This window comes from Chelonoidis abingdonii, chromosome 1, assembly GCF_003597395.2.
Source record: "Chelonoidis abingdonii isolate Lonesome George chromosome 1, CheloAbing_2.0, whole genome shotgun sequence".
NCBI lineage: Eukaryota > Metazoa > Chordata > Testudines > Testudinidae > Chelonoidis > Chelonoidis abingdonii.
Genome location: NC_133769.1, coordinates 99675306 through 99701320, shown reverse-complemented (window position 1 = coordinate 99701320; position 26015 = coordinate 99675306). Strand labels below are relative to the sequence as shown.

The following is a 26015-nucleotide window of genomic DNA, read 5'->3' as shown; positions in this document are numbered from 1 at the left end:
AGAGATTTCACAATCTCCCTAGGCAATTTATTTCAGTGCTTAACCACCCTGACGGTTAGGAAGTTTTTCCTATGTCCAACCTAAACCTCACTTGCTGCACGTTAAACCCATTGCTTCTTGTCCTAACCTCAGAAATCAAGGAGAACAATTTTTCACCCTCCTCCTTGTAACAACCTTTTATGTACTTGAAAACTGTTATCACGTCCCCTCAGTCTTCTCTTCTCCAGACTAAACAAACCCAATTTTTTCAATCTTTCCTCACAGGTCATGTTTTCCTTTAATCATTTTTCTTGCTCTTCTCTGGACTTTCTCCAGAGAAAGGGCTTCTCCAGGACTTTCCTTGGACACAATACTCCAATTGAAGCCCAATCAATGTGGAGTACAGCAGAAGAATTACTTCTTGTGGCTTGCTTGCAACACTCCTGCTAATACATCCCAGAATAATGTTTACTTTTTTTTGCAATAGTGTTACACTGTTCACTCATATTTAGCTTGTGATCCACTACGGCCCCCAGATACCTTTCCTAGTACTCCTTCCTAGGCAGTCATTTCCCATTTCGTGTGTGTGCAATTGATTGTTCCTTCCTAAATGGAGTATGCTGCATTTGTCCTTATTGAATTTCAACCTATTTACTTCAGATCATTTCTCCAGTTGGTCCAGATCAGATCAATTTGAATTTTAATCCTATCCTCCAAAACGCTTGCAACCCCTCCCAGCTTGGTATTGTCTGCAAAACTTTTTAAGTGTACTCTCTGTATGCCACTATCTAAATAATTGAAGATACTGAACAGAACCGGACCCAGGACCGATCCCTGCGGGACCCCACTTGATATGCCCTTCCAACTTGACTGTGAACCACAGATAACTACTCCCTGGGAATGGTTGTTCAATCAGTTATGCACCCACCTTATAGTAGCTCCATCTAGGTTGTATTTCCCTTAGTTTATGAGAAGGTCATGTGAGACTGTACCAAAAGCCTTACTAAAATCAAGATATACCACATCCACCACTTCCTCCCTATCCACAAGGCTCGTTACTCTGTCAAAGCTATTAGGTTGGTTTAACAGGATTTGTTCTTGACATATCCATGCTGACAGGTCCACTAATTTTGGGTGCCAGGCCCTAGCAGCACGATTCTCAGAAGGGCTGACCTCCTGCAGCCCCCAATGCCTTAAATAGGACTTGTGGGTGCTCAGGATCTCTGAAAATCAGATTCCATCTGTCTCACATTGGGCACCCAAAATTAGGGTTCATTTCTGTTCCAAACAATTTGCCCAAGGAACCACCAGTCTCAGTGGCAGAACCAGGAATAGAAAGCAGGTCTTCTGCCATCCAGCCCTGTGCTTAGCTTGCTGAGGTACCGCTACTCTTCAGCGCTTGTGTTTAGACACATACACATCGCCTCACATCCGAGTGCTGCCAGGAGGAAGCGGAGATGGATGATACAGACAGTAGTGAAGAGCTTTTGTCTTGCAAAGGAGACTGACAGAATACAAACTATTGACTGAGGCCATGTCTACATTAGAGAGCTTACAGCTGTACCAATGCAGCTGCGCTGCTGTAAGATCGCTTGTGTAGCCACTCTATGCCAGTGGGAGAGAGCTCTCCTGTCAACATAATAAGACTACCTCCACGCGTGGCGGTAGCTATGTCAGTGGGAGCAGCTCTCCTGTCACCATAGCGCTGTCCACACCGGTGCGTCTATCAGTGTAACTTATGTAGCTTGGTGTGTGTTTTTTTCACAACCCCAGAGCGACAAGTTATACCAACAAAAGCAGTAGCGTAGAAATGGCCTGAGGGGCTTGATCAAAAAGAGGTCACAAGATCAGGCCAGGGAATGAAGCGGGGATGGGGGGGACCCCACACACCATGAGGCAGAGGCAGTTTAAGTACAATCTATATTATCTATATATTTTTATTTGTCATTGTATTTGCTTGTTTTCTGCAGAGTATTATAACATCACAAAGACCAAAATAGAGAGCGGCTTGTTGCTGAGCTCACATCAGTTATACACGATAAGTACAAAACTAGGTGACTCTGTCTTATTTATCATACATTTTTTTCCAGTCATTTATATACAAAGAACTACTCTATATGGAAAAATAATAAACAAATTCCATGGGTATGTTACATGGTAAAAAAGGGAAGGGGAGAGAGAGAGCAGGAGAGGGAGAGGACAGCATTGACGGCCTACTGGTGGGACTGGCCTGGGTGCTAGGGTTCTGGGCTACCATTAGCTAGGTACATGTGATCACTGGGCCAATTAGCCTAAACCTCCAGCACTGAGTTTTATTGTTTGTTTCTTATTAGCCAGCCAGTCATCGTCACCTTCCGGCACTTGCCCGTCCTGAAGGAGAGCAGCAAGCTTTGCAGAGAGGTTTCATATGGTGCTAAAAACAGGTATATGGCAGCTGGCTGTGATGCGACTCTAGTGTCTACCGTATTTCTTTGTTTTTCCAAAGGCAGCTAGTGCCAAAAGGGTTATACTTTAAACCACTAAGCACAGGAAACTTCAAGAATATCCAGATCCTACACACAGCATATGCAGCATCCGCTTTAAAATAAAACACCACCCATCCCCAAAGCTGGAACATCTCAGGGTCAAGGGCACTGCCCCAGGCCACTCCAAACTTCAGCCATCTCCCTTGACTCAAGGGAGGGACATCAAGAGACTCCCCACAAATAAATTAAAAGGGGATGGGGGGTTGGGGACACGTGGCAGCTGGAAATACTGGGATTGGACAGCCCCGCAGAAACAGAGGAGGGGACATGTGCACCCAAAAAAAAAGTGTTAATATAAAATAAGTAACGAGAGAGAAGAGGGGTGGTTGTGAAACGAAGGTCGGTGGAAGGAAGGCCCATGTGAACTTCAGCCCTGCGTCACAGTAGGACTGCAGGTGGAGAAAGGCCTGATAATTAGTGGGTGTTTTGTTTCAGTTTAGCAATGACTGATTTAAAACAAAAAAAAAAAAAAAAAAAAAGGCAGCACACTATATTGCATGGGACTAGAGGATGAGGGGAACCCAGTAGTTACAGAAGCCCATTTGCTTTTAGACGTCCTGCTCCCATCTCCCACCCCCCATTGTCCCCAGGCCCTTTGGCAGCTTTGAGGTAGGGGAGCAGGTAGTGTTGCACTGAACGGACCCTACTCTCCTCTAGTATATTCTCAATAGCAAAAAGTGAAGCGCAAAACACCCCGCACTGACATCCCAAGGAGAAACGGGCTCACCTCCAGCCCCCATCCATCCTCCCCCAACCAGACAGGCCTCTGAATAGGTAATTTCTGAGGGTGCTGCTGGGATCTTTGCTTGTGAAAATTAAGGCACAGACGAGAAAGGGAAGCCACATGCAAAAGATGTCAAGCCCTAGCTCCTCCCATCAGGCCTCTCCAGCTGAGGGGATAGACACACTGTGACAGAGCGGATGCTTGCTGACCCCAACTAGCCAAGGGGCCTTAAGCCATAATAGCAGCTTAGAACTGGTCCTAGTGATGGGGGAAGGAATGAACATAGGCCTAGCTGGGAGGAAAGCAGCAGCTTAATGTCAACCTCCTGGTTTCAGTTCCTTTTTGGTAGCACATGTAACCACAGCAGCAGGGAAGTCCAATAAGATGCATTTCTTGGTGCCTGGCAAGATTTTTGGCTCTTCCGGGGGCTTTTTTATCCTCACTCTGCTGGGCCTCTAAGGCCAGATTCACAGCCCACTGAAGTTAATGGAAAGAATCTCATTGACTTCAGTGTCCTTTGGATCAAGACTTTACTGCATCAGTTACGACAGGGATTATAGCATGTGCAGTGGCAGCTCCACCCTGGGGGTGGATCATGGGACAACCCAGATGCATGACAGACTGGCTGCAATGTGTAAACAACTCCAACCAGCCCAGTCAAGCCCTGAACAACAAAGAGGAAGATGAGGAGGGAGTATTTAACATCCCATCCTAGCAGCAACATGCCTTCAATTCACAAGGCAGATCAATGGACAAGATTGACAGAAGGCTATCTGTAAGAAGAATGGGAAGGTGCATGTTCTGAAATGTAACTGGAAGATACCCCATCTCTCCCTTCCAGAGCTGTATCTAAGAGAGAGACTGTTCAGAGTTAAAATGTCCCCACTGCACAGAAATCCAAGAGGAGGAAATGAAGGGCCAGAATTCTGCAAATGATTATACATTAACTTCCCTAGTAGGGACAGCCAGACACTCCAAGGAGAAATCCTGCTTCTATAATGCAGGAGAGAGATGGGAAGCTGACCATCCATGCGATTGTAAAACCCCTCACCCACAAAGAGAAAAAATGGTTCAAATCAGCCCACCCTGCAGGACTTCACTCGATCACCAGCGGGGGTCAGGAGGAAATCTCTCTCTCTCCACCCACACCTCTAAAAGTACAATATTGCATAATCAGGTGCACTAGGGGATGGGAGGGGTTCCCTTCTGAGGCCTTCAACTGTGGCCACAGAGAACAGAGAAGCAGATAGGACTGATGGTCTCATATGGTCATCAGGAATTCGTACAAGTGTGTGTCTATCGCACTGCCCAAAGGGTACAGAGAAATTAATATTGAGGACTGGTAGAGAGGGGAACAAAGGGGGAAGATTGTGTCCTCATCAACTACTATGGAAAAATGGAGCACAAAGTAATTTAGTTGTTCAGCTAGAACGCAAGCTTTTTTGGCCACTTCTTATTCCAGCCAATCATGTTCCACACAACTTGCCCGATGGTGGGAGGATATGACCTCACACCCCTCCCCCCGCTCCACAAAAAAGAAAATGAAAACAGCGTCCACTCTTTCCCAGGGCTCCGCTTCCCCTTCACCACGTGTGTTTGATGCTTTTTAAACAGTTATTTGTGAAGGGGAAAAAACCTGGTCCAGCTGATCTTTGCTTTAGGAAATGGTTTGAGAGAATGAAATCCCAGCCAACTCCCCCGCCCCGACCCCCGAGTCATGACACTCACACCCACAAAAGCTACTTGGAAGTGCCCAATTCTGCACTGAGCACCAGTCAGGAAGTGACATGACTTCTGATTCAATAAATAAAAGGAAGGTTCCAGGCTGCGCTGGGGTTGTTCCAGCCAGTGGCCTCAGGGAGGAACTCTGGGGAGGGGGCCTCTATTAGAACTCGTCGTCGGAGCTCAGCAGGAGGGTCTTCTCATTGTCCCGGGCACCCGAGCAGCTATGGGAGCGCGAAATGATGTGGCTGCCATTGCGCCAGGGCGGGCCATGCTCCAGCGTTGACTGCTGGGTGTACTGCTGGTAGGCGGGGGAGAAGTTGTGGATAGCGTCTTGGACAATGTCATGAGGGTTCATGGTCTCCTTGAGGCTGCTAGAGATGCTCTTCATGGGGGCGCAGCGACCTGCCGGGCAAGATGGGAGAGCGCATTGAGAAAGACAAAGACTTAAAAATCAGAGAAGGGAATGTTCACACAGTGACCCACAGCCCCGGACACCCTAGCACCTTTTGCACAGGCTGCCTTCAAGTGTCTTCAAAAGAAGTGCCGTAAAAATGGTACAAGCTTTCAGGGGCACGCTCCCAGCAGTTGGAAGAGATTGGTCACAACTGGCCGAGCAATTGCACTTCAAAACAGCAGACTGGAGACATGCAGTAGGAATGGGCCGCACATAAATTGCTGACAATCCCACCCTGCATTCTCACCCTGGTTAGCAGGGGGGCGTGATCACAAGGCACAGATTGAGAAGCATTTCTGTAAGGGATTTGGAGAAGACACAAAAGAGCAAGAGGAAGGTTCTAGGAATTTGGGGGAAAAACGGGGCTTGCATTCATTAGGAAGGACAGTGGCTGCAGACAGGACTGAGGGGTTCACCACTGTGATGGGTGGCAGAAAACGTTTACAAAGAGAAGGGAGATGGGAAGCTAGGAAGGGAGGGAGGGAGAAAGCAACAGAAAAGGGCCCTCTGCATGGGGCTAGGGAAGTGTGCATCTCACAGAGCAGCAATGAGGGAAGCTGTAGCTGGGCCAACTCCATATGGGAGTCAGTCAGGCCTGAGAGATGTGGGGAAATTACAGGGTGCCAGACAGAGAGGTACAGAGTTAAGGTGGCTGCCTCCTATCTTGGAATGCTACGAATCCCATTCCTCTCTGAACTGCCAGGGGCATCAGTACCCACATGAGCTTCTGAATTTGCTCCCTGCCCCGAAGGATGAACTCCCCAAACCATCAAAGCATGCTGCTTATTTTTGGGGATAAAAGGGGGACTGTCTCACAGGTGAGGCTGATTGCTTCAATATAAACGGCCCCACTCCCACCGTTAGACCTGCGTACAGAGTGCGTGGTGTTGTTCACACAGCCCATGGTTTTAGCTAGACCTAAAACAATTAAGTGTTTCAATGCGACTGATAAGACTCTCAGCCTGCTAGCCCCACCAAATGAAGTTATGCCACTGCCCTGTCAGGCGACCTACAATACAGGAACTCTCAAGAAGCTGCATTGAGGAAGGCAAGTTCCACCCACGGGATGGCAGCAGGAATCTGCCAGCTAGTGCTTCATAGGGAAGGGTTAGGATATTGGTGGAGAGGGGTGGGAAACCAATCCGAGCAGTATCTCGTTTAAGAGCGACTGAAGAATACACAGAGAACACAGCACCTACCGTATGGCCCATACGATGGAACGGCTGCGTCAGAAGCCAGTAGCCAAAGCAAGAGAGACAAAGAGAGAAAGGAAAAAGAGAGAGAGAGAGAGAGAGACAGAGACAGAAAGATGGGAAATAACAGGCTGAACAAGCAAGTTATTCTCAGACCTGCCACCAAAACATTCCCGCAGTGCTGGGTAGCAATTTAACCATCCATTTAACACATGCAGACTTTATGGCTGAGGGTGGGCAGGACCCCTCTAATTTCCACCCTAAAACCCCCTGTTGTTGGAGTGACCTGTCCTTCCAGAGGCTCTAAGCTTGCTAGGATGGAGTGGTCATGCCATGACCTTCGCATGCCATCTGTACATGATGCAGATCCCATCTCTAAAGGGAAGGAAGCCACATTCCTTTATTTAGGGAAGGAGGGAAAAACACCATGACAAACTGGTACAGTGATGGGCACAAGAACATCCTCTCTTCACTGGCCAGCTTCCAAGTCCCTCTTCTGATGCTTTTCCTTTTCCCCAAGAGCAGAGTCTCTGACTCCTCTGTCCTCAGAACGCCTCTGCAGGAAGGTCCCCCTCCCTCATGCCAAGGGCACACACTTCCATCTCCCTCAGTTTGAGGAAAACAGGAGCTTCCTCAGACCTCTCCCCCAACTCCCTTGTGTCTGCTGCCCAATCTGAACATGTGGTGTTCCCCCACAGAGGAACACAGGAAAGAGGCCATTATGCCATCCTCTGACAGAAGACTAATTCTTACATGCCTGAAGTCTGTAGCAAGCTGTTCTGGGTGGAGTACTGGGGAATTGAAAAGGAAACATTGAAAATCAAACTGTGTTCTGCTCTGTAGGGCCCCTGCATGCAGTGCCTGTGCAAATGTAACTGGAGAGAGAACGCTTTCCTGAGTATCCAGATTGGGAGCCTAGGACCCAATAAACCAGCTACACCAAAGTGTACGCATGCTCTCCCATGGACGCTGGCTCCTTTACCTTGTGCGTCAAGACGCTTGTCTGCATAGACCTTATAGGTGAAGGCATGGCGCAGGGCGAGGGCTGCGAAGAACATCTCCACGCAGATGATGAAGTCCTGGTAGCCGGCGGCCACAGTACCTTCACCCACAGACACGTTGGCCGAATGGATCTTGGGAATGGCACCACACTTTTCAAGAATAGCCAACAGCATCCCTGAGCAGGGCAACAGATTCAAAACACAAGTGAGGGGGGAAAAAAGGCTGACTTCACAACTCCCACAGAATGAGCATGGCCAATTGTCTGTGCACATGTCCAGACAAACTCGTTTAACAAAATGACTGCTACAGGAGGGAAAAGCAGCACCGTGTGAAATTAAATAGCAACAAATTTGAGCACAGATAGCACTTAAATAGGAACATTTTTCTAATCACAATGTATAAATGAATCGCACAAGTGAGTTTTCTACTCTCTCTGTAGCATGTGACAACATTGCTAATGCCATAGCAATATAAAGGACTATGCAGACAATTAGTTTGTTCTGATGGAGTACCTCCTTATTTCTGTGTATCTTGCCCTGATCCATTGGGGGTTCTGCAGCTACATGACACGTTTCAGTTGATGTGTCATTTAGCAAAAAAGATATATGCGCTTGTGACTGAAGATTTGCTGATAATCTTTAAAAAGAGACCCATGATTTCAGGTTTGTTACTTTAAACAATACAATTGTAGTATGCAAATAAACTCATGCCAGCTGCATCTTGCCACTGGCGGAGCTGCCCAAGGCCACCATGAAACAAGCAGCTGGTTTGTGAGGGAGGTGTGTGTCAAAGACAGTGAGGGAGGAACAAAGATGACAAAGGGGGCGAGAGCTTCTCCTGGGAAGAACAACCACGTACTAAAAGATCACAAGAGAGAGACTTGGTGGCTACTCAACACTTGTTCCATCAGCTTTTACTTCCCCGGAGCCTCTCTAAGGAGATCTGCAGGCTAGGGAGAGGTGCCTCACCTTGCCAGAAGGACAGGAAGATGACAGACTTGACCATGAAGAACTTGAGAACGGGGCTGTAGGGGCTGAGCAGCTCGCGTGTGGCAAAGTAGAAGAGGAAGAGGGCGTAGAGCGCCAGGCTGACTGAAATATTGTAGATGATCGTCACATAGAGGTAGCCGCGGGTGACACTGAAATGAGAGGAAACACAAACTCTCTGCAGCTCACAAATATCCTCCATCCCTTACCTCTTCGAGACAAGGGTACAGTGTTCCTTTCTGCTCTGGCACCCCCACTCAACCCCTTCCCCGAGGTAACATGAAACCCATCAGCTCTGCTCTCACATGCCTCCTTTCCCCGCCACACCGCCCTCCCTCTTCTCATGCACGGCCCAAGAGCCCCCTTTCTCCACACACGCCCTCTCCCCACCAGGACCCTGTGCAGTGACTCAGATCCCAGGCAGCCAGATCCTTTCCTTCACAAATGCATGGAACGTCAGGCCTGTGAGAGGCTTGCCTGCTGGAGAAATCCCATGATGCTAAACAGCTTGCTTACTCGAAGTCACCGTCCCGGTACTTGCCAAAGGCCTGGAGGATGACTGTGCTGATTGCCATAAGGGGCTTCACCACACAGAACTGCAGGGTAGCCTAAAGGAAAGAGGGAAAAGGAATGAGATGGAGAAGGAGAGAGAACAAGTGCCATATACATACAAACAGGCTTTGATCCAGAGGCAACCAAAACCATGCATCAGTCACCATCAGAGCAGTTCAAAAGCATAGTGTGGTTCCAGTCCTAACAATTACACTGGTCCCACTGTTCTTTAACTGCAGTTCTCTGGGAGTAGAAGATGAGAAAGATTCAGATCGTGTGTGTCCACGTGGCTGCCCCTCCTCCACCACGAGAGGCGAAGCCCACTCCTGAGCTGGAGGTGGCAAGAGACTGCTCACTGACAGAGTCGGTTCAGAGGCTGGGTTGCAGTAGAGGTAGGGACACCACCCATCCTGTATTTTAAGTGAAGGTCTTTAACTGGGGCCTAATGTTCTGTGTCCAAGTCCAGTGAGGAGCTACTGAGAAACATGTGATCAGATAAAATGCACTTTTCCAGGCGATAAACACACATTATCCTACCCTGGGACACGGTACACATACAATTCTGTATAATGAACAAAACGTTTTGAAATGGTGTCCTGGGATATGGGCCGGGAGGGGAAGAAAGGACTCTGGTCCATATTTTTCATCACCATATTCTCGGTCTGCTTGCTATGCAGATGGTCACCTTACATGGGAGGAAAGAGGAAACAACTCCAGACTCTTCTTAGAAAGGGATATCTCTGCAAATGGAACCGTGTAAGCTGGTTTTAGATACCACAGTGACAAGTGCTGTCTAAATGCCTAGCTAGCTTAGAGCCGTTCTGCTTTCACTTGCATGAACTTAGACTCAGTCTGGAAGGGAGAATCGCCCTGGAGGCTCTCTAGGACTTGAGAACAGTTCTGTCTGCTCCATCAAGTGTCCCAGCACTGAGCATGGCCTCTGAACCTCCACCCCCTCACGATTCCCTCCCACCCCAAACCTCAGCAGTAAGAAACATTTCACTTCCGGGAGAGAGAAAAAGTTGAACTTCATAAAGGTCAGAGGGTAGGGAAGACCTTAAAATTGTCACTGGAGTCTCCCTAAAGCAGATGAGGTAAGAGTTTTACAAGGTGCTGAGCGGGGTAGAAGAAAGGTAAAACCAAAGGGAAGGATGCTGTTGGTAAGACACAATTTGCTAGTGGTCATAAGATTTCAAGGAGATAAAAAACCCAACACAAGCCAGTGGGTGAGTCACCAAGATGAGAATTGAATAAGGTCAAGCTAATAAGTAAACAACAACTCTGAGCTTCCTGCCCTTCCAGTGCAGGGATTGTCTAACTATTTCTCTGCAATCCAAACCACACACTTGTTTTAGGCACTTCCTGGTGAAGAAAGCATAAGACATATGGGAAATGCACTGAGGGCGCATGACCCAGACATCATGAAGGTCACTGGGCACAAGTCGGGAAAGAATCTCTGGGTAATACCCTGCTGCGGAGAGAAGTGCCTGCCCAGGGTTTTAAACCACACCCACCGCTGTGGCCTCTGAGCAGATCTACAATGCAACAGAAAATCGACAGCACCAAGTCTCAGAGGCCAGGTCAATTGACTTAGACTAACAGGACTCAGGTTGCGGCACTAAAAACTGCAGTGTAGACATTTGGGCTCAGGCTGGAGCCCAGGCTCTGAAACTCCACAAGGGGGGTGGGTCTCAGAGCCTGGGCTCCACCCCAAATGACTACACTGCAGTTTTTAGCCCCACAGTCCAAGTCCCATGAACCCGAGTCAGCTGCATCTGTGCCACGGGTCTTTTATTGCAGTGTAGATGTACCATGAATGCCCAAGCTACACATGGCCAATACAGATGGATCCAGCAGATGCCTGTCTGAGAACAACCCAGTTCAAGAGAGGGGAGGGGAAGAACAGTTGCGTGCTGAAGAGGTCTTCAGCACTAACAAGGCTGACAAGACCCGACAGAGTCACACCACTACCAGACAGGCTCAGAGTGGGGCCAAGAATGGCCAAGGTGTTCCTTTTGGGTTTCCCTCAGTGGGTCATCATGGAGATGAACTGGGCAGTCAGGTGGCCCTGGAAGTTTTCATGCCCCCCAGTGCTGGAATCCCAAGAAGGTCCCAGAGGCTGGGTTTGGTGTCACTGATTGTCCACTGAACTGCTGTCAGCCCAACTTCCATGGAGCGAGAGGGAAGTGCCTCACATTCCCCTGGCAGGTTAGAAAGTGGTGCTAGCAGTTTGCAAAGGGCAGTCACATCCGGAAGAACTGCTACCACGATGCAGGGAAGCAAGAGAGCCTAGAAAAAAATATCCATCTAAGACAGAATTGTCAAAGCCTCAGCCCGCTTGATTGATTTGTGGAACCTGTACAACATACTCAGAGTTCGCAGAATTTCAGCTTTCATTAAACAAAACAAAAAGTTGCCAGTCCTCCTGGTCGAGACGAAAACCTTCCACATATGAACCGAGTGTTACTCATGTAGTGATGTCGGCCTAAGTCTGCAGATGGTCTGAAACAACAGCGCTGAGAGGGGTGATCTACCCTATGCCCTATTAATTTCACTGGGGTGTTACCTGAAAGCCAACTGACGATACTTTAAATGTCAACATTAGCTATTTCATTGCTCATAACTGTAATAGGGGGGAATGGAGAATGGGGTAGGAGTGAAGCCCAGGTGAGGAAGGAATTAGGAGTCCTTAGGGAAGGAAAAAACAGAGGGAAGAATAGAAATATATAAAGGCAGGAAAGAGGGAGAGAAACAAATAAAGGAGGATAAGGAAGGATGAAATAGTCACAGTCCTAAAGGTCACTATGCTTCCCAGGGAGTAATGCTGAATGTGATAATCAGGCTGTTTTCACTCTTGATCTTAATGCAAACTTTTCATTGAGCTCAGCTGGAGCTCTGGTGCGGAGTAAGGGCAGCAAATGGGCCTAAATTCATAGCAAGACCCAAAGACTATAATTAAAAATGGAATTCGGCTCTTTTTCAGAGAATGAAAGCAACGCCCCAATCTAACCAAACCTGTTTCAGTCACTATCTACAGAGAGATCCTGCACGTCACTCTTAGCAGCTTAGCAGATCTCTACCTTTACTGCTACCTTGTGGCAGCCAGCAGTGACAGCCTCCTGAACCCCATGACTGAACACACGATGGATTTGTCGTCATTTAGATTTCTCTCTCTTCCTGATATACCCTCTTCATCATGCACACCCCCTGGAGTGAGCAATAGCTAGAGAAGTTCCTCCTGCAAAGTGGTGTGTCACGATGATAAGACTCCATACTCCCACTCCTAACCACACTGGCAAAGCTGGGAATGCAAGAGACACTTACAGAACTACTGGGGGTGTCTGGGACCCAAGAAGGCACCAAGTTTTCATAGGGGATCTGGGACCTTACTATCCCAGGAGGGGAAGATGAAACAAACATCAGTTCTTAGGGACTCCTGGGGCTTGGAGTAGATCCTGTAGAGAAGACATGTCATCTCCCTTGCTAACCGTCTTTCTTGTTTTTGGGTGGGCAGAGCAACATGGTACATCTGCTTCAGCAGTATTACAACACGATGATAACAGATTTATTCTCGCCCACCAAGCTATGTGCTTTTCTCAGCTCAATCTCATAAATCCACTAAACAGATGTTGGTCCAAAGGAGCCCTCATCTCAGAAACTCCATGGGCCAGGCATTACTGCCTCCTCTCCTGCTCCTTGCACACAAATCAGCTTTCTTCAGCTTGTACCTGTTTGCAGAACCTCAGGAATCCGATGGAATACGTCTTCCCCCACAGGCAGCAAGTCCCATACATGCAACTGGACCTGAAAACGCAACACAGCAGGACAGCCAGAGAAAGAGGAGTCAGGATATGGCAAGCAGTGAGATGCAAGCCCTTGCCTGCTCATCTCCTCCCAATGAAAATATAAGATTCTTGCTTTCACCAGGCCTAATTAGTCATCACCATAGCGACAGCCTTAGTCTCCTTCAGAGATGGAGACAGGAACACAGCTGTGGTCTTGCACTCCTATCTCTACCCCCCAAAACTGATTTTTGGTAGGGAAGTTGTTGGCTAGCATGGCATACATAGCACTAGAAAGGAATGCAGGCAGCCACAACCAGCATCGGCTAGGGAAAGGAAACACATACTGGGGGGAGGGGAGAAGAAACAACAGGGGAGCCAGGAGCCAGGTGAACATGAAAGCTCTATGTACGTAGGCTCCGTTCACACGTGATGATCTGAATGGCCTCATCCAGTGTGAGTGGACGGTTGTAAATCCATTTGAGTCCTGTGTGTCATGAGTTAGGTGGTATCATCCAATTCAGTTCCAGGGTACACTTATTGCACCACACAGTTCCCAGTGGCAGGGTTTAAAACAAATCCTGTGATACAGAAGCCTCCAGGGAAGGATGGGCGAGAGTGATGTAAATAGACTTGGAGTACTCACTCGATAGATTTCCCTCTGATCTCAGACATGATGGAGCTCTCCCCCCCGAGATACTCATAGCAGAGGCTGAGGAAGTTGTAGATTACAAAGGCTGCAAAGACAGATTAACCAGATCAAAATCATGACACCCACTGAACGGGGACAAGCAGCTGGGGTGCAGAGAAGCAAAACCAGCAGCAATGACAATCTGTGCAGCACCTTTCATTCTGAGAATCCCAGACTGTTTTTACAGGTGCACTCTTCCTCCTGCTGCTTCAGCAGTTACATGGCAATTTGCATCAAAACCCAGCCAGGTCACCAAGGCTAATATCCCTACTCTTCCCAAAAGTGCCATGGGACTTTTAGCCACCACTACTTTGGTCAAGGCCTGTTTTACATCTCCTCTGTAAGATGCCCTTCCCAGACTCACAGCGCTCCCTAGCACTATTCTGGGGCATTAGCCTAGTACTCACTCCCCTGGAAAAGCATCCCTAATGAATCATCCATCTCACTTCTTTCCACACCCTCCATTCATCTTTGAGGTCTCTAAACCAAGGCTACGATTTTGTTACAGAAGTCATGAAAATCATGGAATCTGTGACTTCCAAAGCCCTTCATGGACTTCAGCCCCCGATGGCTGGGGGGATCCCCACAGCTTCCTGCCACCATGGGCGGCAGGGGGACTCTGGAGCTCTGAGCCCCCATAAGTGGTGGGGGCCCCCAGAGATCCCAGCCAGCCTCCACAGCTGCCCAGCGGCTTCCCATTTTGTCATGGATATTTTTTAGTACAAGTCAGGGACAAGTTACAGGCTCCCTGATTTTTTTTTTTTATTACACGTGACCGATCTGTGATTTTTACTAAAATATCTATGACAAAATCTTAGCCTTACAAATGAGACCCTACCCTGCTTAGCGTAGGACAGCTGATGAGCAAACAGTGTCTCCTATGTGATCTGACTGTGGGCACTCCCCCCCGGCTCCTCACAGGGAGAGCCAAAGAAATGGAGGGGTGATCCAGTGACTGAAACTTTGTGTCACAGTTTATGGCAATCATTACAACCTGCAGCCTGCCTATTATGCTCCACAGAAAGTTGTAATATTTTTCACTAACTGGGGAGATGAGTACATCACCCACCAGGATGCATCCCCCATACAGTGCATTTGCTTTTTCTTCTGGATCACCCCTTACCTGAGGAATGCTCTCCCCTCTTCAAGACTCGCATCCACTGACACCTACAGTATATTGACAAGCGAATGGCAAGGGCAGTGCCAGCCTCTTCCTTGCCAGGAGATTCTGTCTCTCTCTGTGGCTCCGCCCCTTCTCCTCCCACCCACCCCCCTACGGCTCCCTCCCTTCGGCCAGACCAGAAGCCAGAGCTGGGCAGTCTGCGGTGCAGACTGTTTGCAGGTGGCAAGAGCCTCCCAGGTAGGGGGACCAGCTCTGGGGCTGACAGAGCCCTCTGGCACTTGGGGAGCAGCAACTGTGGGGGGCAGTGCCCCTGGAGCCAGGACCAGTGCAGGTCATGTGCAGGAGGTCAGACTAGATGATCATAATGGTCCCTTCTGACCTTAAAGTCTATAAGTCTTGGCTGCTGTGGGGAGCTCCAGCCAATCCATCTGCCCTGGGTGGCACCCCTGGCGGGTGGGGACACAGGCTGGGGGCTGCTCTCAGGCACTCCTGCCCCCCTCCCCCGGCTTCATTCTCCTCTGCTGCTAGAGCTGGATGCCCGGCCAGCAGCCATCAGTCTCTCTGCTCTGCCTTCAGAGCTGGGCAACTAGAGAGCAGCAGCTGATACAGCGTGGCTACAGGGGGGCTAAGGCAAATGTTGGGGTGGATATGGCCCCCTCAGCACCACCCCATGAATGGCTGGTAGGGACTTTCATTTATCATAGATCATGTAATAAATAAATTAATAAATGACAAGCATTTAGCAATGCACATGGCTAGTTTATGTTAACCTGTTCTCATTGCCGTTTCCTGTTACAGCCACTCTTGTATCCTGATTTAAATTAGACTCTGAGCTCCCTGGGGCAGGGTCCGTCCTACTCTGTTTGTACTGCACCTAACACAACGGGGCCCAGATCCTGACTGTATTACAGTAATATCAGCATGCCGGGAGGAAATAATAAACTCAGGGGAGAGACCCCGTACCCAGGGAATTTCAAGATAAGAACAAAAAATCAAATGCATAAGGCCAAGAATCTGTCCTCAGCAAGGAGCTGGATACCAGACATCAAAGAGGTTATCCCACTTGAAAAAAAGACATGCATGATCAGAGACAGCTCATGGACTTTCACCTCCTCTGGGCCCTTGTAATCACCCAACTATGCCCTTACACAAAAGGGACACAGATCCCATGAAGAAACATCTCACAAAAATCTAACAACAGGATTAGACACAACGTAAGCATTTCCAGACATTTTTAGCACAACACAATAGTACAGTGCATAAATGGCCACGGTCTACCTGCTTCTATTTATACAATAAGGCAAACTTGTATTCCACCTGTAATCCTGGTTATTGAACAGGCCCACTGACTATATTTCTGTAGTGATTTGGTGTACTGGTATAGATGAAATAATTAAAGACAACATAGAAAACATTTATTTAAAAAACCTGTGGTAAATTACCTGGTCTGTAAACTTCCTGCATCTCCCTTAACTTTAGGCCTATGAAGGCAACTCTCAGCTGCTGGGGGAGGAGAAGCTTAGCTTCTCATATTGTTCTCCAGTGGTGCCCTCCACTACTCTCTGAAGTGGTCACTGCAACACCAGCTGCTCATCCAAAAGCGTTGTGAAGGAGGTGAAATCAGAGGGAGAAGAATGGGGACATTTGCCTCCACTATCCCTCTACAGTTCCCAAAAGAAACAAGTGCTAATTATTAAAGATGGCTGTGCTAGAACAACAGCGCTTCCCCTCCTAGCCTATATTCATCTTTGTCATCAAAATTACTTATCACCACAAAAGAACACAAACTTTTATGTCACAGACTGAGACCCCAGGGTTTCGTGTGTGTAGAGGCAGGATAAAAGAGCAGGACCAAAAAAGTACACCACACCCGCCAAAAGACACACCACAGAGAGCCACCCATGATTGGTACAACATAGATTCCAAGTTTAGTGATGGATTTTTTTATTCGTTACTATTTTTATTGTTTTCAAGTGGAGCTACTCCCCAAGAGTAAAAATCTCCACTGAAAACGAGAAAAATATCCCTTCCACCCTCTCCAGTCTCCTGCTTTTCCTGAGCATAGTTTTGAAACTGTTCAGAGAATACAGAGGGGCAGAGGACGCACTTCCACATAGCACAACAGGCGGGACAAGCGGGTGAACTTTAGAACGCAGGCCCACCCCTTGAGCAGATGTTGTGATGTTTGCAAACTCCCTAGGCAAGGCAGAGGGGATAATAGCTGTTGCTAGGAGAGGAGTTTCTCAGAGTAGCAGGCTTCCTGCTAGGCCTTTACACACAAAGACAGGGAGAGCAGGAGAGAGCAAAAATGGCCTCTGGATTGTGTTCAAGAGTTTGCCATCTGCTATTGCATCTCAGTGCATTGTCACTGGTCCCTTGAGCAGATTAACTTGTTGACACACCAAGGGGCCTCTTCTTGCAACACAGATCTCACCAACAACAAACCCTACAAACAAGGTGAAATTTAGTCAGGACAGACAGACACACAATAATAGTGGTCCAACAGGATATTCTGCCACAGAGTACAGCCTCTCCCAGGATGCTGGTGGGGGGAGAGGGGGAGGCTCCTTTTTTGAAAGGTGGGAGGGAGTAGATTTTAGGAGAAGTGTTTATTTCAGAGACTGACTATTTCTTTCTCATATGCCTCAAGGGTGAGTTTTCCTTTCCTAGCTGGGTGGGTCACATTCTTAGGAAAGTGCAATAAATAACCAATATTGATCCTCATACCTTTCTGCCCAAAGCACGTTACAGCTCTTTCACACACATCACTGAACCACAGTGGCTACCGTACTGGAATGCAGCAGCCATTCTGTGCTGGGGAAACGATGCAAACAGTTATAGGACGGGAAGAGAGTAACAGTGCCAACAGAAACTGTAGTGGGGATTTAGGGGCCATGCAAGGAGAGGCAGAATACAATTGCTCAGGTGTTTGGGAGACCTTTGGGATCTTTAACATTGATGGGCGTTCAGACCTTCAGTTTTACACCTCCTCTGAAAGAATGAATACAAGACTGCCATGTGAGAAAATCTCTTCAGAAGCTTTGTGTCTTTCTAAAACGGATCCTAGGGGAATCCCGATATACCCTGCCACTCCTACAGCAGCCAGGAGGACAGAAGACATTGTTCCCCAGTCACTAAGCCAGGCTTCAAACCATGGTTCCAGTTCGATATCGGTACAAATCATAGCCGCAGGACAGAAGTACGCCCCCTCCACTATACTTCCTGTCCACATGCAGGCCCAGTCCCTGCGCTCCAGCCTGTAACAAAAAGCCCCCATGCTCCGCCATCCCAGCCTTACCTTCGTAGCAGTCCCGCACAGTGCCAAAGTAAACATAGTACTGGTCATTGGTGAAGAAAAGGAGGCTGAGCCATGAGTCGAAGGCATAAATGGGTACAATGAAGAGGATCCGGACAATGTAGCGCTGCTCATTGGGGCAGCTGTAACAGCGCAGATGCATGTAGATCTGAATGGGGGAAGATGGAGAACAGGATCAGTGACAATCAAACAGAGGAAAGGGTGGGACTGGATGGCCATGGGGGACCGAGAATGGAACACAGAACTCCTCACTGGAGCAGGTGATCTAACGCGGCCTTAAGACGGCAGGGATTAAAAAAAAGTGTAACTTTCTTATGGCTACTTGCAGTGGCCTGTGTGAAGTGAATTGGGGGCTGCAGTCCAGTTTCTAATGAGATGGGATTAAATTCATTTTTATTATTTTTTGCTCATTTTTATCAAGTGCGGCCTCACGTTCTCTTGTTCGTATTTAATTCCCAGATAGCAGGGTCTTGAGACGGACTATCTCCTTTCAGGCACTTAAGATTTCCAACCCTGCAGCCTCCTCTTTTCCTCAGCCATATAGGACTGAGCACATCAGGCTGTCACCATGGTTAGAGCCCTCTTTACCTTTGAGCAGTTTTATACACTTCCCCACGACGTTTCCATGAAAGAACCCCAGAAAATTCCTTCATGTTTTAAGTAGATGGATAAGCCCCAAACCCCACTGCCTGCTGGCAAGAGTCATACTACTGCTTTAACATAAAGCCATAAAATGCCAGCCTCTTGCCCTCCTACCAGAGCAGTACAATTCACAGCTCTGAAATTGGACTCTCTACAGCGCAATAAAGTCATAAAACTTGTGCAGCCTGATAACCAATAGAACTGCAAATTCTCTAGTCACCCAGGAACATGGGTTAAGACAACTATCATGTCAATCCTACCCACTCCCTCCAAAAATCAGGGGGTTCATTAATCCTCAAAATTAAAAGGTCACACCCTTAAAAGAATTCTCCCCCAGAATATCCATCTTCTAACAAAGTTCACCTTTACCAAAAAATATACACCCAGTATGGCAACACTGAATTTGTCAACTTGAAATATACACTCAACCTTCCTTAATGGCCAGGACAATTAAAGGACTCCAGGCAAATCCTGCATAAAGAAAAAGGTCTGACAGCATGTCCTGATGGTCAGTGGACACAGGTTTGGTTGAACCAGCAGGGAACATGTTCTTCAGAGGCAAAGTCTTTTACACGTAGTTTTAATTTAAATAACAAAAACCAGAACACACACAACCAACTGGTGTGATTTTTTCTTCTCACAATCCAATTACACTCCTTCAAATTCCTCTCCTCCCATTCCATATCACACCCTTTCCAACGTGGCTCCCACCTCTTGCACTCAACTGAAACTGATTTCACCAAAGTCTTTAAAGACCTCTTCCTAGCCAAAGCTCAAAACCAGTACAGCATTCTCATTCTCCTTGATCTGTCAGGCACCTTCAACCACTCTCTTCTTGAAATTGTGTCCCTTCCTTGCCCCCCGCAGTTCTCCTGCTACCTCTCTAATTGCTCCTTCAGTGTCTCCTCCTCATCCTTCCAGCTTTCTGTGAGGATTCCACAGGACTCTGTCCTTGGTTCCCATATCTTCTCCCTTTACACCTTGTCTATAAGCAATCTCACCTGCAAACTCAAACTGAACTAACACCTTCATGCAGAGGATTCATAGTTCTACCTCTCTACTCCAGACCTATTTCCTTCTGTCCAGTCTAGAATCTCAGCTTCCTCTTTGATCTCACCTCATGGATGCCTAACTGCCAGCTCAAACTCAACAGGGCTAAAAGAGTTCTTCATCTTCATCCTCAATCCCTCCTTGCTACCTCCTTTTTGGACGACTACAGACACCACTACCATGCTGCCCATAACTTGGGTGTCCGTCATCTTTGACTCAGACCAATGTCCTCACATCCAGGCTAGGTCTAAATCATGCAGATTCTTTCTGCATAACATCTCAGATACAGCCTTTCTTATCTGTCCACATGGCTAAAACTCCTCCACGTTCTCATCATCATCTCATATCTCAATTACTGCAACATCCTTTCCTCTGGCCTTGACAAATGTAATCTTCCCCTGTTCATCCATTCAGAATGCTGCTGCAAAGATTGTTTTCCTAGCTTGTCACTTGGACCACGTCACCCCTCTCCCTGAATCCCTCCACTGGCTCCCTCTTTTCTACCATATCAAACATAAGCTATTTGTATTCACTTTCGAGGCTCTTTATGACCTATCCCTCTCCCATCCCCATCTCACCTCTCAAAAGGTCAGCTCTCGCCTGCTGTCAGCCTATGCCGCCAGCCTCCATCCCCCACTTGTTAAATTCTGAAACAAGCACCTTTGTGCACCTCACACTTGGCAGAAGCTGCCCGTGAACATTCACCAAGCTACCTTGTTATCCACCTTCAAATTCTTCCTCAAAACTCTCCTCTGCTATGATATCTATAAAATACTTGATGGAGAGGCAGCTGGTATGCTAAGACCACAGCCTGTCATCCTGACCAACATGGTCTCATTGTTTCTTGTATTACCGTTTCACATCTTATACTTAGATTGTAAGCTCCTTGGGGCAGGGAGCATCTTTTTTGTGCTGTGTTTGCACATCACCTGGCACAGCAGGGTCCTGGTCCAGGGCTGGGGCTTCTAGGCGCTATGATCAAAAAATAATACATAATACCCACCCACCCCCAGGGATATTGAGTGTCACAGTTCAAGTGACTCCACGTTTCCCTCTCAGAGTTACAGGGATGTCACTAGAGCCTTTCACAGTGTGTATGACCACAAGAGCATGTCAGGCAGGAAATGCTAAATGTCAGAGGGAGAGGAATGGGTTAAATGTGTCATTGGTCTGTCATATGGCAACACTGGATTCTGAAGAGAAGTGTTTCTCAAACTGGGGTCCCTGAAGGCACCCCAGGGGGTCCACGGGCCTCACTGATCAACTCCTTCCCCTCCCTCCACTCCTCCCCCTCCCTCCCAGTGGCTCCTGCATGCTAAAAGTCCAGTGGTGCAACAGGGCTACGGCAGGCTCCCTACCTCCCCCAGCTCCGCAATACTCCTGGAAGCTGCCGGCACATTCCTCCAGGGCAAGGGCTCTCTGCGCACTGCCCCTGCCCCGAGTGCCAACTCTACAGTTCCCATTGGCCAGGAACCGCAGCCAATGGGAGCCGCGGGGGCAGTGCTTGTGGGTAAGGGCAGTGCATGGAGACCCTCTGCCCCTTCACCTACCTAGGAGCTGCTGCCAGAGAGTTGTCCTGGTCTCTTTCAGGAGTCGCCCGAGGTAAATGCTGCCTCACACCTCTCATCCCCTCCTGCACCCCAAACCCCTTTCTCAGACCAGAGCCCACACCTAAACTCCTGCCCAGAGCCTGCACCCTGAGCCCCCTCCAGCACCCAAACTTTCTCCCAGAACCCTCACCTCCCCACCCAAACTCCCTCCAGAGCCTGCACCCCGCACCCTCTCCTGCACCCAAACTGCCTCCTAGAGCCCACACCCCCTCCTGTACCCCAACTCCCTGCCCCAACATGGTGAAAGTGAGTGATGGTAGAAGAGAGCAAGTGAGTGATGGAAGGAGGGGGGGATGGAGTGAGCAGGGGCAGGACCCTGAAGAAGGGGAGAAGCCTCAGGGAAGGGGGCATGGCAAGGGCTGGGTGGGGAGGGGGGGTCCACAAAAATGTTTATATTAAAATGGGGTTCCTCAGGTTGTTAAAGTTTGAGAACCGCTGCAGTAGAGAACAGCAGAAAACCCTAGCTGTACCAGGGGAAGAATTTTTCCCTACTCTCAGCAGGTGATCAATGTGCACCCTGAAGCAGGAGGATGATAGCACTTATTGTTACCTAAGCTAGTGGCACTACAGGTGTTACTCTTATTCATCAGTGACTAATCTCTTTTCAAACCTCCCTAGACTATTTGCCTCTGCAATACACTTCATCTTCCAACTCTTACTCAGCTCTCTGGAATCCAACAACACTGAAGTACAGAACACAGGTTGATACATTTCAGGGCATGGATTTCCCACCATGTTACAGTCCACATGATGACTACATCAGAGAAGAGGATGTTGGATTGGACTTGAGCTGGCACTCAGAGAATACTGGATGAGATAGGGTACCTATTGGGTTCCCGGGAAGTGGCCGGATGAGATAGGGTAGCCAGGCGTTGCCCCAGAAAGAAAAGGAGAAAAACCAAAACAAACATTTCCTGCTACTCCTTTCCGTAGTAGAATTCAGCTAGTGGAATTCACTGGCACGGAAGGTCGTCAAGGCAGGCACTGCTGGCTGGATGACTTAAAACAATAAATGGCTGATCATCTAATGAACTAGCAGCTGACATAACTACAAAATGGCCAGCTAAGAATAGAGGGTAATTAAGCCTCATAAATCACAGCACAATCTCATCACCTACATATCCTGCCCTGTGATGGGATGTGCGCCCCACACTGGCCCTGCAAGAGCTGAGTTGGACCAGATGGGCCCAATCAGCTAATTAGGCAGCAAAGGAGGAGAGAGCTTTAGGCTGGAGGCAGCTAATTAGAGAGAAGCTCACCTGTGAGAAACAGGCAGGGTTCCTACAAAAAAAAAGACAGAAAAATGGAGACAAAAGAGATAGTAGGCTGCATTCATTTCCTGGGAGATGTCTGAGTAGCTGCAGAGATGAGTTGTCCACAGCTCCTCCCTGGGAGGAGGAAGTGAAGAGACTGGCAAACCTAGAGGAGTGCGGAGGGCAAAGAGGTATGGAAGTGGCTCAGGGAATGGACCTTGGTTGCTGGGTAGAGGGTCCCTGGGCAGGAACCTGAAGTAGAGGGTCGGCTGGGGTTCTGTGAGGCAGTGAAGCAGAAGACTGCCTAAGCCTACTGGACAGCAGGAACCTTAATATATTTCCCCTGTGGAGGGGAAACCACAATAGTGACCTGACTGAAGGGCTGAGTCAGGAAGAGGCCAGCTGTGGCTCCTGGGAGTGAGAGAGGAGCTTGCAAAGGAGAAGTGGATGGGGGGTAACTGCTGGAAGGGTGTGACTGAACTAATGTCCAGAGATGCCAGGAGGTAGCACTATCCAGTGGTGAGTAGAGCCCCTTACCACATGCCCCCACCTCCATTTATAGCACCACTCAACAGGCCAACTGTATTATCGAAGGGGAGGTGGGTGTTCACATTCTTCTAGAAGAACAAGTGTGATGGATTTGGAGCAGGTCTGTAATAATGTATAAAGACCATATATGGTGGTCTGGTAATTGGTGTGTTTTCTGTATGATTATATTGGTTTAACACAATAGAGGCTGTCAGGAAAACAGGCAGGAAGGAAAACAGCAGCTCAGGATAAGCTGCTTCTCTGCAAACACTTGAGAGGTGTTAAGAGACAATGCCAGGACTAGTTGCTTTGAAGATAACCATACAAAACAGGCTTGAACCAGGAGAGGAAAAGGCCTGCAAAACACTGAAGATTGACAGGACTCTGGCAGGTTTAAAAAGGTACACTCTCTCAAGAAAGGGGAGGAGTTTTTCAGGGGAAACAGACTAAGATGCCTGACAAACTGCTGTAGGGGTCTGAAGAAGTTAGGCCTGCCTGGACGGCCCTCGGGTGGTGGCAGGCCAGCAGGTAAGAGATGTATGTAGACTGTTAGTGTTTTAAATCCTTGTTCTCTAATTTTGTTGTTAAAATAAACAGTACCTTTGCTTTAAGAAGCTGACTGGTCACAGACTCCCCAAGTGAAGAACTGCAGGTGCCAGAACTCCAGACTTGCCAGGCAATAATGGTAGGGAGAACTAGCCTAAAAGTAGGAACAGGTCTGGCTTTAGGATGTGCAGGGCCTGATTTGGAAGAGCTGCCGTTGAAATGCTGCCAAAGAGAGCAGCAGCGATTGAGCTACCGCTGAAGACAGCGGTGGCAATTCAGCAGCAGCTCAATCGGTTGCCGCTATTTCCGGCGGCACTTCGGCAGAGGGTGTGGGACCCCTCTTCTGGATGCTGCGGGGCCCTCTTAGGCGCAGGGCCTGATTCCCGGGAAGTGGGGGAATCACCCTAAAGCCAGCCCTGAGTAGGGAAGCTATAGAATTCCTCCCCAGGAGAAGTAAGGCATGAGGCTTACGACCTGAAGGGGTGCACTGGAGACCAGAAAGGGGACAGATATGCAGCTAGCCCAGTAACTGAGACAACGGGTACTAGCTGCTGCTAAAAGCAAGATACCAGACTGAATGGGCTAATGGCCTTACCTGGTATGGCTATCCCCTTGTGGCTCTAATGAGAACCAGGCAGAAAGGTGTTTGATTCTCCACATCCTTTATAATGCCCTCCCTTTCCTCACCTGCCAGTGACCTGGGGCTCCTTGCTAGGCAAAGTTTGATTATTACAAGTCTGAAGACAAAGGGAAAGACAAGACATTGTATGGGCAGCTACCTGGCCACTACTTTCTTAGTTACAGAATGGTGCCATCTGCACCAAGCCTCAGACTCGCATGTTTCTCTTCCCCAAACACACACAAACACTGCTCTTCTCCAGGGAGGTGGAGTTCTGTTTCTCTTGCTGCTTCATCCCTATATATTAGCATACTCTCAGGGAACAGAGCTGATCATTAAGCAATGCAGAGTAGACATCTCCACAACTCATATAGCCCTTCTACCAAACCCGTGGATCCACCTGAAGCAAAAGAACCCTTCTCAAACATTCCCTTGGAACAGTTTTGTGCAGTACTGAGCACAGGTACCTTTACTGAGTTATAGATAGGGAATAATTTGCTAGCCTAGTCCCCTGGCCAAGATGCAAGATTAGCTCACACAGCGACTCCTCAAAGAGTCATAAGCTGAGCTAGTGACAACAGGAGGAATGATTCTAACAAACCCCCACAGCTGGCAGAGATACTCCTCACACCATGTGTATTCACCCAGTTTGGGGGGGCAGACAGTTACAGGGATCAAATACTAAGAGATTCTTACCTGATGGCAGGTGATGAGCAAAGCTGTCCACACAAAGAAACCTGAGATGGCCTGAGCAGCAGTGGTCATTAGGAATATCGGCTGCTCCATAGCAGTGGGGCTGCCGTCATCAGACTTCCAGGAGAAGTTTGGGGCTGCAACTGGGGTGGTGGCAGTGGAACCCAGCTTGGGCGCTGACATGATTCCAGTCACCACTATCATTGTGTCTTTTGGGAAGTGGTTCCACCAGGGTTAATACAGAGCCACCTCCAAGCTGAGCCCTGTCAAACCCAAAGGGGAGATACATAAAGGCGGAGATTAATCTCAGCTGAATGGATGCAAAGATAAGAACATTCTGCATTTATACCATGCTTTTCACATAAGATCTTAGAATGCTGTCGAAATGGAACTCAATTAAGCATTCATAGCACCCTGTGAGATGGTTAGGTAAGGACATAAGGATCACTCACACCCACCTGTAGGGTGAAACCCAGCAGCTATTTAACAGCACAACCACCACCACCCTCCTCCTACAAAACAGTTTAGGCAGGAAGTGAAGAATACTGTATCCATCTGGCACTACGGAGGAATTCAAGTAGGCAGAATTTAAATTACCCAGACTGGAATGTGGCCAGGACACCCCAGTAAACATCCCCAACGCTTTAGAGATGTTTGAGTCCTCTTACCCTAAGGCCTTGTCTACACTTACAGTTTTGCAGCGCTGGCCGTTACAGCTGTGGTCGTACAGCTGTGTACGGCCAGCGCTGCAGTGTGTCCACACTGACAGCGACCAGCGCTGCAGTGTGTCCACACTTGCACCAGTTGCAGCGCTGTTGTGAGTGGTGCATTGTGGGCAGCTATCCCACAGAGCACCTCGTCCCATAAGCAGTGGACGGAGACAGGCTGAAAAGGATGCTGGGATTAAGTCCTAATACCCTGGGGCCAATTAAAACCGCTGGTGTAAGCAGTGGACGGAGACAGGCTGAAAAGGATGCTGGGATTAAGTCCTAATACCCTGGGGCCAATTAAAACCGCTGGTG

The 26015-nt window shown here is 48.4% G+C and overlaps 1 protein-coding gene across 3 annotated transcripts in view; it reads right to left on the bottom strand.

Moving 5' to 3' along the window:
- Positions 1-1885: 1885 nt before the first annotated feature.
- TMEM184B (transmembrane protein 184B) overlaps positions 1886-26015 on the bottom strand; it is a 69481-nt gene continuing 45351 nt past the window's right edge. For 2 of the 3 annotated variants that reach the window (XM_075068289.1, XM_032791860.2), the window contains exons 2-10: positions 24997-25256; positions 18035-18200; positions 13569-13659; positions 12869-12944; positions 9105-9196; positions 8571-8740; positions 7583-7777; positions 6607-6630; positions 1886-5355 (exon numbers count right to left, since the gene is read on the bottom strand). In XM_075068289.1, the coding sequence (XP_074924390.1) occupies positions 5114-5355; positions 6607-6630; positions 7583-7777; positions 8571-8740; positions 9105-9196; positions 12869-12944; positions 13569-13659; positions 18035-18200; positions 24997-25197 (1257 nt within the window). In that variant the 5' untranslated portion in view covers positions 25198-25256 and the 3' untranslated portion in view covers positions 1886-5113. The remainder of the gene's footprint in view (positions 5356-6606; positions 6631-7582; positions 7778-8570; positions 8741-9104; positions 9197-12868; positions 12945-13568; positions 13660-18034; positions 18201-24996; positions 25257-26015) is intronic. The other variant, XM_032791868.2, reaches the window with a different exon arrangement.